This window comes from Lactuca saligna, chromosome 3 (genome assembly GCF_052625555.1).
Source record: "Lactuca saligna cultivar CGN05327 chromosome 3, ASM5262555v1, whole genome shotgun sequence".
Classification (NCBI taxonomy): Eukaryota; Viridiplantae; Streptophyta; class Magnoliopsida; order Asterales; family Asteraceae; genus Lactuca; species Lactuca saligna.
The window spans coordinates 69,491,779-69,507,049 of NC_136419.1; the positions used below are offsets into that span (position 1 = coordinate 69,491,779).

The following is a 15,271-nucleotide window of genomic DNA, read 5'->3' on the forward strand; positions in this document are numbered from 1 at the left end:
AGTTAGTGGCTTCCCGATTACAAAATGACTAAATCCAAAGTTTTCATTTACATTTCGTTTTTATTTTGGGCATACCAATATCGGTGACTAAATTACACTTATTTAGGGTGGATTGTGGAAGATTCTAATAAAATGGGGGACTGACGTGCACATTAGAATGACATGGAGCTGCGGACGAAAGTCCTAATTTCAAAGGGGTAGTTAATGTAATTCTTGCAACATAAGAAAACAAATTTGAATTCCTTTATCTTGATAAACCTTAGCAGCGATAACCTATCTAAACTTGTGGAAATCGTTAGTATTATATATGGAAACAGAGCTGTGGTGGGATAATTTGAATCCTACTACAATACTAAATAATGCAGCACCTGTGGTTGATGCACATATATACATATATACATCCGAAAGTCGAAACTCCCTCGTAAAGAATATCTGGAAAACCTGCAACCGTTGCGATTAATGGATTCTTCAAGAAGAGGCAACAATGGCGGACAACGTCCAAGTGGCAATCGGGAGTGGAACCAGCATACAAGGTTTAACAACATGCAGCGTCAGAGGGGCTTTCGTAGGGGTTTTGTGAATCGTGGAACCTCTCCACTTGTTTCAAATTCTTTCATGTCTCCACAAATGCATGTGCCAGTTCCCCCTTTTGGCAACAATTTCATGTATCCTGGTAAGCTTTTTATTATTCAACTCTACATGTTGAATTAAACAGGTTATGAATTTCTAAACAAACTGGTTTTGATAAACGGGTTAGATTTTCTAACCCATCTCAACTTATTTATCACACGGGCTAACATTAGGTTGATGTATTTTTACAACCCTAACTTGTTAAATAAATAATTCATTTATATTTCATAATATGAAAAATACATTTAGTTAAATTAGTTAATAGTTTTTCAAAGTTAGAAAAAAGAAATCCAACTGCAAACACAAATTAGGTTGATGCATTTATTTTTTACAACCCTTTTTCTGTTTTGTTTGTATAATGCATTTTATGTACATGCAGATTTGGCGTCTTATGTTCAAGGTTCAACTCAATCTGCATCGCTGATGACACCGATGCAGTCTCCAGTGTCCTTACCTGTTCAAGATCAAGATTTGCATGAAAAGATTGTGAAACAAATTGATTACTATTTCACGTTCTTTATAATCTCTCATATCTAAAACTTTTGTGGTGGTTTATAATTAGTTCAAAACAATTAACATCTTATTTCCCTTTGTTGCAGTGATGAGAATTTGGTTAAAGATTTATACTTGCGACAAAAGATGGACGAACAAGGCTGGGTTCATGTCACTTTAATAGCAAGCTTCAAGAAAGTAAGTATTATATACAAGATGCATAAATTGATGAGTACACTTTTTTGAAGCTTATGAGATTCAAACTTGGGTCAACTCCATTTTAATGTGTTTCATATAAAGTGATCACCATCATGCCACATTGATATTGGTCCTTCATACACTCATTTTTTATGCTGCATTTGATATCAATTAATATCCCTGTTTTATTGCAGGTTTTGTGTTTAACTGACAATGTTAAGCTAATTCTTGATGTAATGCGGGCATCAAGAGCTGTGGAAGTGCGGGTGTGTATTAAACATGTGCTAATTCATAAAAATATTAAATTCTATATAACTATGACAATTGGACTTGATACTAAAATTCATTTTGTAGGGTGAGAAGATGAGGAAGCGAAATGATTGGATGAGATGGATTATCCCAACTTCCATCAATGTTGAAAGCTTTTATGGTAATTCGGTATCCAATTCCAACATGGTGGAGACGTCCATGGTTTTTAGGGGGCAACCATGGGTCAAGTGGATCTCGGGTACAAATGAGAATAATGATGGAAGACATGGTTTATAAGTAAAAGACTACTTTTTTATTTTTTTTTTATTTTATTGTATTTTTTTTTAATAAATAAACGAGAAGATCTCAATGATGAACTATACGGGGATATCATGGACTTGAAATTATGTTTTGAGATGTTCATTTAACACATAAAAGCATGAAAACAAATAAAATAAATAATAATAATAGTAAATAGAGAAAAAGGCCAAAAGAAAAAAAAATGAATAAGGCTTGAAATGAAGAAAAACTTAGATTTTGTTTTAACTTTGGATAATGGTTTCTTAGATGTGATTGTTTTTTAAAAGATGGTTGGTGGTTTTCTAAGGGGTTGTTTACTTTTAATTTAATTAATAATGAAATTTATGGTTAGACACTATACATATGGTTGTTTGTTTTTGATATCTTAATCAATAGACAATGATTAAATGATTTCCAAACTAAAATCCAACAATGGCTTTCAAAAATTATGAATATATGTGCGTAGTTGGTCGAATCTGTGGCAAAATAATTCCAAAACCGAAGGTCGATTTTGAGTAAATTTCGAATTCATTTGTTGTAGATTTTTATATTTAAAAAATCTGTATTTTATGCTCTCATTTGAAACTTGAATCATTGAACGTGGTCACTTTAACTAAAAATATTGCTACAGTTTTGGTTTTGAAACTGCAAGCTCAAAATGCAAGCAAATTGATAGAAAAAAATGGGAGTGTTATTCAAAAACTGGGATATTAACATGAAATAGAAATAAATTAACACAAAAAATACAAAAAAGAATAACATATAACCAAATTTAAATCTCATTGTATATACACTACTAGAAAAATAAGAAATACCTACGGAAATTTTCCGTAGGTAATTACCGACGGAATAGTGACGGAATATCTATGGAAAAAGATGTCATAGTTTACAAACGTAATTATGATGGAATAGCTACGAAATAGCGACGGAAGGATTCCCCTAAGAATTTCGTCGGTAATTACGTACGGAATACCTATGAAACCACCCTTACATACATCTATTAACTTTACCTATGAAATACCTACGCGGAAAAAAAACAAAAATAATAAAAAAATAAATAAATAAAAAAAATAATAACAAAACTATGGGGGATGGATTCAAACTTAGGTCCCATGTGTTTCGTGCCAAGGACTTTACCAACGAGCCGAGCATGCAATATATATATATATATATATATATATATATATATATATATATATATATATATATATATATATATATATATATATATATATATATATATATATATATATATATATATATATATATATATATATATATATATATATATATATATGAAGCTTAGGAATAGTAAACTGGATCCCTTACAATCAATATTTTTACACTTTTTACGAACCTTTTAATAATTAAAGTTTGGCCACAAAACTTTAACGGTTTAACAACTTTGATCCATTTTCTAAAAATTTGCTAATTTCTACCCCTTTAATTCTTTAACCGTTTTGAAACTTTTGATCATTGTAGTCGAAACTTTTATATTTTTTCATAAAAACATGAAAAACGGTCTGGGGCAAAGTCCGAACTTTTCATCTTTGCACTTTCTACGTCTGTCATATCGATCGGAAACTATATTGAAAACTTCTAACCCCCACGTAGCGGGGGTAAGCTTTCTAGTTATTATTATTATTATTATTATTATTATTATTATTATTATTATTATTATTATTATCTTTTTCTTTGTTTTACTATTACTATCACTATTATTATTATTATTATTATTATTATTATTATTGTTGTTGTTGTTGTTGTTGTTGTTGTTGTTTCTATTATTATTATTATTATTATTATTATTATTATTATTATTATGGGTTTGGGTTGACCTAACTGGTACATAGTTTTTCATCGTTTGTATTAGTCTAGGAGATGTCATCAATGCAAGTGCAATCATAGGCAAAAATTACAAAATAATACAAAGTGTAGGGTGAAAGAAGTACATGTACAGATTTACACAGCACAATCATTTCAAGTTCTCCCAAAGAACTTTGTTAAATGAATAACCATTTTCCTACACCTAAAACTTATGCATATAATGTAGGGTCGCGGACAAAAACTTTAATTTCTCCTTTTTCTCCTATACAAGACTTAAATGCATAGCCATACACATATATGAGTCTATGTTTATAGGTGGGTGTATGTGTGCATATTTGTATCAAGGGAATCAAGCATTACTACACATTTCAACGATCTTTTAATTATGTTGCACGAAGCGGTGATTGTCAAATTCTTGACCATGATAACAATGGAATGATGTGATTAATTCTCTTTAATTAACCAAAACCCATCTAACCAACAGTATCAAATATTACATTCACTTCTTGAGGTTGAGGGTAAAAGTCTTGTCTGAGACATATGTGATTTAGAAGTAGTTTAGTATTAGATTAGATTAGCCGTTAAAAAAAATCTCTTTAATTAGTTTTGGATATAAGCTTGAAAGTGGAGAAATCTTGAAAATGTGTTAGGTTATTGCATAAGCGATACACCCACAAGAAATAAGAGTAATGATATAAAAACATGATATAATAAATTATGCTACTTACACATATAGTTGACCGGTTCAATCGGCTGGATTGAAGCAATTTTTAAAGCATTGGTGATTATACCACTATGGAGTATGAATCGATAGTTAGTGATCGGTAACATCTTGACAAAGTATAGGCAACAAAGATATCGTGTCGTGTCACGTTTTTGTCTATTTCACATTTAAAAGGGTTGCAATAGATTGAGCCTAACCCAACTTGTTTAATTATCATGTCATATCAACTAGTTTATTTACATTTTGAGTTGTGTTGGGTTGATGGGCTTAGGGTTTAGAGGAGAAGCAAAAGAGAAAGTGGAAAAAATGGAGTAGTAGTAAGGAGTCAAAGGGGAGAATTTCACAATAGGTTTCCAGGAGGGAAGTCATAGTGAAGTGAAGTGGCTAATTCACGTTCTGGGGTATAGGATATTAGTAAAAGAAAGTGAAAAACTAAAAATAGGTGTTAACTCATGCAGCTAATTAGTGGCTTCCTCATTTCAAAAGGAATAAATCCAAAGTTTTCTTTTACATTTTGTTTTTAGTTTTGGGCATACCAATTTAGGTAAAATATTAAAGTAAGATGCATCTAAATAAAAGGGTCATTTTCATGTCATTTCTTATTAAAAGTTGCACCCTAACCTTATGCGTTTAATTTTCATAGTGTCGTCTCAAGACTTATAATTGAACAATTTGAAATCTCTAATACAAATTCGTTTATTTGTGTTGAATGTTTGTGTCATGTTGAGATTAGACACCTTAACCATAAAGGTGGTGACAAGTTAGCGATGATGACTAACATGGTGACATATAGACCGGTTTGGTATGACATCGGGTAGGGTTGCCAAAGCAGCGACGATAACTAAGATGGTAACAAAGAGGCGGCTTGGCGACATTGATTAGTCTACCGCCCCCATCTCTTGTTTGAAAAACATGGATTATTGTGACTTTTGTGCTTAGATATGTTTTGAGTATAGTTTGAGGCAACAAAATTTTGAATCATGGTGAGGGAAAATGGGTAGATAGAGTAGGCCGGTTGTGGTGGATAATACCAAGAAATGTGTTTCTTCTTGATAACTAACATAATACTGAATGATCTATATGCTCGAGAATCATTATATAATGATATTTGCTAATCACATATGATCCTATAGGGTCACACCTTATAGAAAGTTACTACTTATTGATTATTTATTAAGGAATATTGATTATTAACAAATATAATCAACACTTCTATTTAATTGCATGTTTCATCCATCCGGACATAAAAAGACAATTTTGCCCTTATTTATTTCTTTTATGCACTACAAATAAAACGACATTTAGTGGCACATAAAAAATGTCACTAAAAACCAAAAAAAGTGCCACTAAAGACACCCTTGACAATCAGCGGCACAAAAAATGCCACTAGAAATATTTTTTATTATTTTATTTATTATTTTCCATTTAGTTGTTATTTATTATTTATTTATTAATTTTTTATTTTAAAAATATTTTTTTATTTCTTTTAATAAAAGAAAGACACTAAAACTAAACAAATCATCTCCCTCTCCCATTTCTTCTTTAGTGTGTATCCTCACCTTACCAGGTCACAAGTCTTATGTTAATTAGAATTGAGAAACGAACACAAAATCAATCTAAGAAAGCAGTAAAAACACATCATGTATGTATAATCTGATTAGCTCGTATTAGGCTGAAATGAGTAGAAGGTATTCAAAAGTGTTTACAAATTGATGAGTACAATAGTGACTCTCGACTCAAGTACCTATGCTATTTTTTAAGGTACAACACACTTAGTAAAAAATACAAGGTCTATACATTCTAGCATCAAAAACAAAATGTGTCTTGTAAATATATAGAGTCAAAATCATTCTGATTTCGAACCCTTACAGATTCAACCTGTTTCGACTCGTTGCTATCTATGTTTTGACCCCTACAATCTCCCCCTTAGTGAGAGTAGTCAGCATTATGCCATAAGCTTAAAAGTTTGAAGAAGTACATTGCGAACCTCCATGTATAAAAATCCCCTTAGTATTGACAAAAATTGTAACACCGATAAAACTCCAGCCAATTTAAAACTTTTTAAATCATTTGAAACCATTCAATTATTACAATTTGTTTTCAAAATAGTTTATACATCAGAGTTCCCAGTAATCATAATCGTGAATCCAGGAAGTGTACGGTCACGCCTTCGCCTACCCACGACCATCCGCTGAACCTGAAACAATAAACTGAAATTGTAAGCCCGGAAGCTTAGTAAGTTACCCCCAAAATATCGATACACATATAGTCCACAACAATATAAACAATATCATAACATATCAAACCGAACAGAACAATATGCAATGGGTCCACAACTTTACAAACTGTGTTACCCCTGGGCCCACAGTGTGAGTCTGGATTGCCTTCCGGGGCGACAGCTCACATCTTGATCGCTACCGAGCCCACAATACAAGTCTGGCATGTCTTACCCAACCCTCAACTCATCTTTAGAATGCTCCCGAGTCCTTAGTATGAGTCTGGCATGCCTTGCCCGACCCTCAGCTCATATATGGAATACTCTAGGGTTTGTTGGATACCACACGGAGCAACACGACCTCAACCCATCCCATATAATATTGATGGGTTTTGATCATTCTAACACTTCCTAAGTGTACATGCAACCCTAATAAACCTTGGATTTATGTTTTTCTAAGATACGTGCAAATAATTATTTTTTCAAGGTTCATATCCTAACTAGCATGGCATGGGGAACATGAATCAAATAAAGCTAGTAGAAATACTTACCTTGTAGTAGTCGGTGATTGCTTGGAGTTTTAGAGCCTAGAACCAACAGTGTGAATGTCTCAAATGGAAATAAAAAATCACCACAAACTTGGAACTTTGAGAGAATTGTCACTACTATCTTGAAATCGGCCCTCACCTCAACAAGTGTCAACTAGTGTGATTTCAAGAACCAAAGCCTCCTTTATATAGTGTGGTGGATTAGGGTTACATCCATGTAAACCTTAATACCCATGTCTCTTCATTTCCATGAGATCCATGGGTTAAAGCTCCATGGAGTATCCATGGACTTTTCCATGCAAGCCTAGCCCATTCCAAATAAGCGTTAGCCCACACTGTATAAATATAGAAGCCCATATTTAATTAGTAATATCTTTGATCTCTAAATTAATCCTAGATTAATTATAGGTCAATACTAATTAAATAATATGATCTTATATTAATATATTAGAACTTATAATATATTAATAAATCATAACTTGTACTATTCTCAAATATTATCCATAAATTGTTCGGGTGAAGTGCAACCCAAATGGACCATGCCGGGTCGGGTGAAGTACATACCAAATATAGTTATGGACTTAGACACTATCTCCAACAGTCTCCCACTTGGATAAGTCTAATAACTATAGTTGCAAGTATGACTTCAGGAACCGATCAGTAATTGTAGCTCTTTAAACTCGGTTGAACTAGAACCGCCATTTAGATAAGTGATCATATAATCCTCTGCTCAAGATATCAGCCGAACAAATACATGGAACATGGTCTTACTTATTGCCCAACATTTGTTTCCCGATTTCCGATTTGTTTGACATAGAACTTAACTGAACACATCAATTTAGTTCTGACTGGGCCCGATACATAGGTCAAAACACAATCATCGAGGGCCCCAGATATCAGCTTCTAATCATAGAAGGAACAGATAAACTTCGACTCATATGCTTGTTCTACCACTCATTGAATTATACACAAAGGCACGTTTTATAACATTGAGTTACCAATGCGTTTTCGTACAATCAATGCATAATCAACTCGTAAGTAACAAATCATATCTCTAGGTTTGAATACTTATAAGATATTACCGTCTAATGATCACTCGAGATAAAATTCCATGAAGTGATTCCAGTGAGCATTGGTAGAGTCCAATGCTCAGAACTTATGAGCACACATGATTGTTGTAGCCATGTCCAACACCTTAGACCTCTGTAACCAATCATGACAGTCTTGATTCATACCTATTTCCGACATATGACCGACTGTGGAGGTCTGAATAATATGATATACCAAACATAATTATTCTGGAAGTCAAAACATGCAAAAGAAATATAGTAAACGATTGACAAGAGATAACAACACGTTACTCATAAATAAAACACCTTTTATTCATCATCTAATGTCAATTACACTTTACAAATTTCATAATTTATCTAACTACTAAAACTTATATCATCCTTCAGCCCTATGCTCCGAGCATGTTGGAGATGCTTAACCCTACTCACTCCCTTCGTGAGGGGATCTGCTAGGTTCTCATCTGATGATACCCTCTTTTCCACGAAGATTCATTCTTCTATTCGATGTCTGATGAAGTGATATTTTCTGTCAATGTGTATGGATCTTCCATAATCTCTTGGTTCCTTGGCTAAGGCAACCGCACTATTGCTGTCACAGAAAATCTTCATTGGCTCCTTTATAGCTGGTACAACTACAAGGTCTCCCGATGAAGTTCTTTAGCTATATAGCCTGCTTTGCTGCCTCGCTTGCTGCTATATACTTTGATTCACAAGTGGAATCAACCACTGTCTCCGGCTTGGAAATCTTCCAAGTGATTGCTGCTCTGTTTAAGGTAAGGACCCAGCCCGACTGAGAGCGGAAATTATCCCTATCAGTCTGGAAGCTAGCATCACTATACACTACAACTCTCAAGTCATCACTCCCACCGAAGTTAAGGACCCAGTTCTTAGTCCTTCGTAGGGACTTGAGGATATTCTTTACCGCAGTCCAGTGTTCCTTGCCAGGGTTCCCTTGATACCTGCTAACCATGCTCAAAGCAAAGGCTACATCATGTCGAGTACACGTCATAGCATACATGATCGATCCTACAGCTGAAGCATAAGGTAGTCGACTCATTTCTGCTATCTCAGCCTCAGTACTAGGGCTTTGTGTCTTACTCAATCTAGCGTTACTCTGAATGGGTAACTCACCTTTCTTGGAGTTATGCATGTTGAATCTTTTCAACACTTTGTCCACATAGGTGCTTTGACTAATTCCAATTAGTATTTTACTCCCGTTTCTCAAAATCCTTATCCCTAGGATATAGGCAGCTTCACCAAGGTCCTTCATAGCGAAACACTTCCCAAGCCAGGACTTTACTTCCTGCAGGGTTGAGATGTCATTTCCTATGAGTAGTATGTCATCCACATACAGTACCAAAAAGCTAACTATACTCCCACTAGCCATGACATAAATACAAGATTCATCTTCACTCCTAGAAAAGCCAAATTCCTTGACCTTTTCATCAAAGCAAAGATTCCATCTGCGAGGTATTTGCTTTAATCCATAAATGGATTTCTCAAGCTTACACACTCTATTAGGGTATTCGTTGCTAACAAAACCTTCTGGATGACTCATGTAAACATCTTCAGTCAACTTCCCATTAAGGAAAGCGGTTTTGACATCCATTTGCCAAATTTCATAGTCATGAAATGCAGCTATGGCTAACATAACCCTAATAGACTTAATCTTGGCTACTGGAGAAAAGGTCTCATCATAATCCACTCCAGGAATTTGTGTGTACATTACCATCCATGTCGGTCTTCTTCTTGAAGATCCATTTGCACCCTACAGTCTTATGACCTGGTACATTCTCAACCAAGTTCCAAACTTGATTGTCATACATGGATTGTATCTTGCTATCCATATCCTCTTTCCATTTAGCAGACTCGGGGCTTGCCATGGCTTCCTCGTAGCTGTTAGGTTCATCCAGACCTACTAGTGTCTCTTCACTAATAAGTGTCTCACCTTCTGCAGTAATATGGAAACCATAGTAATGCTCAGGTGCATTCCTAACTCTCGTGGAACACCTCAGAGGTACAGATTCGTCAATTGGCTCAACAGGAGTTTCCTCCTCAAGTTGAGGGCTAGGGTTTGAAGTTCCTTCACCGCTTGACTCTTGAAGTTCTTCAAGGTCAATTTTCCTCCCACTATCTCCTTGGCTTATAAATTCTCTCTCTAGAAATACTCCTCTTCTTGCTACAAAGGCCACATTATCACTAGGTCTGTAGAAGAGGTAACCAAAGGATCTTTGTGGGTAGTCGATGAAAATACACCTCTCACTTCGGGGTTCTAGCTTATCATGAGACTCGCACCTCACAAAAGCCTCGCAACCCCAAATCTTGATGTTGTCTAGTTTAGGTACTTTACCAGTCCACGTCTCGTGAGGAGTTTTGGAAACTTTCTCTGTAGGGACTAGATTAAGGATATAGGCGGCAGTCTCTAAGGCATAACCCCAAAATGAGATTGGTAGCGAAGCTCGAATCATCATGGAACAAACCATCTCCAATAAGGTTCGATTACGCCTCTCATCTACACCATTCAACTATGGTGTCCTAGGAGGTGTCAATTGTGAGACAATCCCACATTCCCTAAGATAGTCGAGGAACTCTGAACTAAGATACTCACCACCTTGATCAGATCAAAGCATCTTAATGTTCCTGCCCAATTGATTCTCGACTTCCTGTTTAAATTCCTTAAACCTTTCGAAAGTCTCTGACTTATGCTTGATTAGGTAGACATATACATATCTATTGTAATCATCAGTAAAAGTCAAATAATAATGATTAGCATCCCTTGTGGCATGTTTGAATGGTCCACACACATCCGTGTGTACAAGATCCAAAAAACCTTCACCCCTTTCACAAGAACCTGTGAAGGGTGACTTTGTTATTTTTCCAAGTAAGCATGATTTGCAACTATCATCCGACTTTAGGTAAAACGACTCCAACACTCCATCTTTTTGGAGTTGGCGTATGCGTTTCTTGCTTATTTGTCCAAGACGACAATGCCATAGTGATGCTTTATCCAAGTTATTATTATTAATAGAATCAATACACAATACATTATTTCCTAAGTAATCAACCACAAATACTGTTTCATACACGCCATCACAAGGTAATGCTTTAAAATAAAGAACATTATTAAAGAAAGCATCAATAGAACCAACTTCATTATTAAATGAAAAGGTAAACCCTTGTTTATACAATGCATGAAAGGAAATAATATTTATTTCCATTTCTGGCGAATAACAACATTTATTCAAATCTAAATTTAATTAACCCACTACTTAGCGACAAAGTATAAACTCCAACCTTGGTGACAGGTGTAACTTTCTTATTCCCCATGATTAAGTTTATCCTTCCTTGCTCCACATTCTCACTTCTTCTTAGTCCCTGTAAATCAGAACAGATATGAATACCACAACCGGTATCAAGGACCCAAGATTTAGAATGGGTGAGTTATTAGAAATGATAGTGTAAATACCTGCATTGTTGGGTTTAACTTTCCCATCCTTCACATCTTGCAGGTACTTTGGGCAGTTCCGCTTCCAATGTGCCTTTTCATGACAATAGAAGCATTTAGCCTCTTTTGGGTAAGAAGAAGTAGTGATGAAACCTTTCTTGGATCCACTTAAGGAAGAGGCATCAAGGGTCCTAACTTTGTTACCCTTCGAAGAACTCTTCCTCTTCTTCCCTCGTCCTTTCCCGATTGCCAAGACAGGGGTGGAGTTGGTGGTAGTAGGAGTAACAATCGCCTTACCCTTAACACAACTTTCCGTGGTCTTTAAGTGTCCTTGAAGTTTGTTGAATGTGACCTCTTCCTTGTTCATGTGGTATGTCATGCGGAATTGATCATAACATGAAGGTAAGGAGTGCAAAATGATATCTATTGCTAGCTCCTCTTGGAAGTTCACACTTAACTTCAACAAACAGTCCACAAATCCTTGCATTTTCTGCATGTGGCCTGTGATGGGTTCACCATCCTTCATGCGAGTTGTTATCATGGATGAGATGATTTCATGCCTCTCTTGACGAGCATTTTGATGGTATCTTTCCATCAAGGCTTGGTGCACCTCATAGGGGTAGAAATCTTCATAGGATTTTTGGAGATCACCGGTCATAGTGGTCGTCATGATGCATGCCACTTTCATGGCATCCCTTTCATGTGCCCTAAACTCAGTGATCTCTTGAGGAGTTGCGACTGTCTCATCAATCTCCTTAAGCTCCTTATCGAGGATATATTCTTTGTCCTCGTAGCGAGTAATCATTCTGATGTTTCTGATCCATTCATTAAAGTTGGATCCATCAAAAGTGACTTTCCCACACAAGTTCATAAGAGAAAAGGAGCCATTAGGATTAGAGTCAGAAGCAGCAGTGCTTGCATACATCTGAGAAGAAGAAACATTTAGTTTAGAAATAGGAATAATCCTTAATAAAACACCCAAATGTAGTATTAAGGCTAGGACCCAATCACAATATATTATACTTAGAAGAGGTATGTCGTAATCTAAGTAATAACATATTTGAAAGGTAGGTGAATGACGATTCACCAATTTCCACCAAAGTCGAAATATTAAAATATTTAATTTGGTTCTTAGAAACTCGTAGATTATTTTGAGATTCAATGAACTTTTCAAAGACATGTTTCAATCTCGAGTTTGCCCTCCAAGTTTTGTGACTAGGATGCCGAGGATCACAAAACGAGGTGTGAAGTAACCATGCAAATTACTTTGTACCCTTAATAAATTACCCCTCAATCGATGTGCCGGTTAACCACACATGCTCCATCGATACTATGATAAATATTAAGTCACCCTTTACCTACCTTGTTAAGTCCAAGTTAGTGTGCCGGTTAACCACATATGCTCCACTAACGACTTAGACAAAGTGTAAAGTGTAATTTCATGGATTAGCACCTTATTCACATTTTTCCTAAAGTAACTAAGATTGGGAATTTAATAAAACATTTAGTTACTTTATAATATTCATCATACTTTTAATGAGAATTTATAAGTCCTTGTCTTACCCGTTCGGCTAACGACCCTCCACTAGTCAAGCAAGCGGTGGGTGAGAGTGCACACCCATTAAGTTGCCATTTTATAAGCAACAATCTTATACCCACCTTATAGACTAGCTTCGTGAATGACGTGTACTAGTGGTATGATGACTTTGATGTTATACATATATATATATATATATATATATATATATATATATATATATATATATATATATATATTATTATTATTATTATTATTAACTTATAATATTATAAGTATAAGGGTTGAATTTTAACTTTTAAAATTCTAAGTGTTGGAACTAAAGTTTTAATATGACTTTACTTGTTCCAAAACTTGAGGGCAAGTTTGTAAACTTTCAAAACTTTTCATTTCTTGTAAATTATGAGTTAAATAGATTAATAAAATGAAGACTCTTCATTTTTCTAACTCTTGTGTTCTTTTAATGGTTTTAATTCAAGTTTGACTCTTGGTTTTCCATAACTTGAGGACAAGTTATGGACTCCATTAAAACACATTATGATCAAGAATTAAACTACCACATAGGTTACAAATAATTCCTATGACTATCTAAGTATCATAAGATCAAGAACATGAATATGAACACTTTCATGAATAAAAAATTACACATAAAACTTTGTAATTTTGATAAACAAGTTGTTGTAAATGGATTAGCAAAGACATTACACCTTCTAAAACAAGTTTTCAAGTACCAAAACAATTCATGGTAATGTTTCTAGTCCATTTCCAGCAACTAAAGTCGAAAATCTGCACTCTGTCGCTCCTACTCGTCTGTGCATAAGCGTACTCACCGAGTAGGTTGAAGATACACATGAACTCGGCGAGTCCACCCATGGACTCGGCGAGTTCAACTGGCAGACAACAAGTTTTTCGACTTTTTCAACTATATTGCATCAAGTATCAAACAAACAAGTCTAGTCTCTGATACCACTGATGGGTTTTGAGCATTCTAACACTTCCTAAGTGTACATACAACCCTAATAAACCTTGGATCTATGTTTGTCTAAGATACATGGAAATAATTATTTTTCCATGGTTTATATCCTAACTAGCATGGCATGGGGAACATGAATCAAATAATGCTAGTAGAAATACTTACCTTGTAGTAGTAGTTGATTGCTTAGAGTTTTAGAGCCTAGCACCAATAGTGTGAATGCCTCAAATGGAAATCACAAATCACCACAAACTTGGAACTTTGAGAGAATAGTCATTACTATCTTGAAATCGGCCCTCACCTCAACAAGTGTCAACTAGTGTGATTTCAAGAACCAAAGCCTCCTTTATATAGTGTGGTGGATTAGGGTTACATCCATGTAAACCCTAATACCCATGTCTCTTCATTTCCATGAGATCCATCGGTTAAAGCTCCATGGAGTATCCATGGACTTTTCCATGCAACCCTAGCCCATTCCAAATAAGCATTAGCCCACACTATATAAATATAGAAGCCCATATTTAATTAGTAATATCTTTGATCTCTAAATTAATCCTAGATTAATTATATGAAAGACCCCAACTTTCGTATTTATGAAAAACCCAAACTTTCATACTATTTCAAAAGATTTCTTAAGTTACTTCCTCAAAACATGCTACATGCATATTTATAAAACATTATTTTATATTGATAAAGTGATTAGAAAGGATTGGATACAAACCGACTAAGTTTTATTACATTTCATGTCTACCCAGGAATCTACTATTCACATACATACATGAACATTAAAAATACAGAGAAATACTATTAACTATTCTAAATCTTTCAGTAGTATAAAGCTATATTGGAATACTCATCACCTGCAATTGTTAAATATTGGGAGGAATAAACGATAACGCTTAGTGAATTCAATAGATAGATACAATATAATCTTATGCCTTACATATACCAATATGACAGAAGCAGAAGGTAACAAGAAGACATATGTGAAATCATGTGACAAGCGTTCATATCAATCAAAGACTTTATTCAAAGATATACTTTTCAATGAGACATAACGATT

At 34.7% G+C, this 15,271-nt stretch overlaps 1 protein-coding gene across 1 annotated transcript; it reads left to right on the forward strand.

The window, feature by feature from the left end:
• Positions 1-1,192: 1,192 nt before the first annotated feature.
• LOC145033766 (la-related protein 1B-like) lies at positions 1,193-1,987 on the forward strand. The gene is made up of 3 exons (XM_078982310.1): positions 1,193-1,320; positions 1,515-1,586; positions 1,675-1,987. The coding sequence occupies exons 1-3, from the start codon at positions 1,270-1,272 to the stop codon at positions 1,864-1,866; spliced, it is 315 nt and encodes a 104-aa protein (XP_078838436.1). The 5' UTR covers positions 1,193-1,269; the 3' UTR covers positions 1,867-1,987.
• The last annotated feature ends 13,284 nt before the right edge of the window (positions 1,988-15,271 follow it).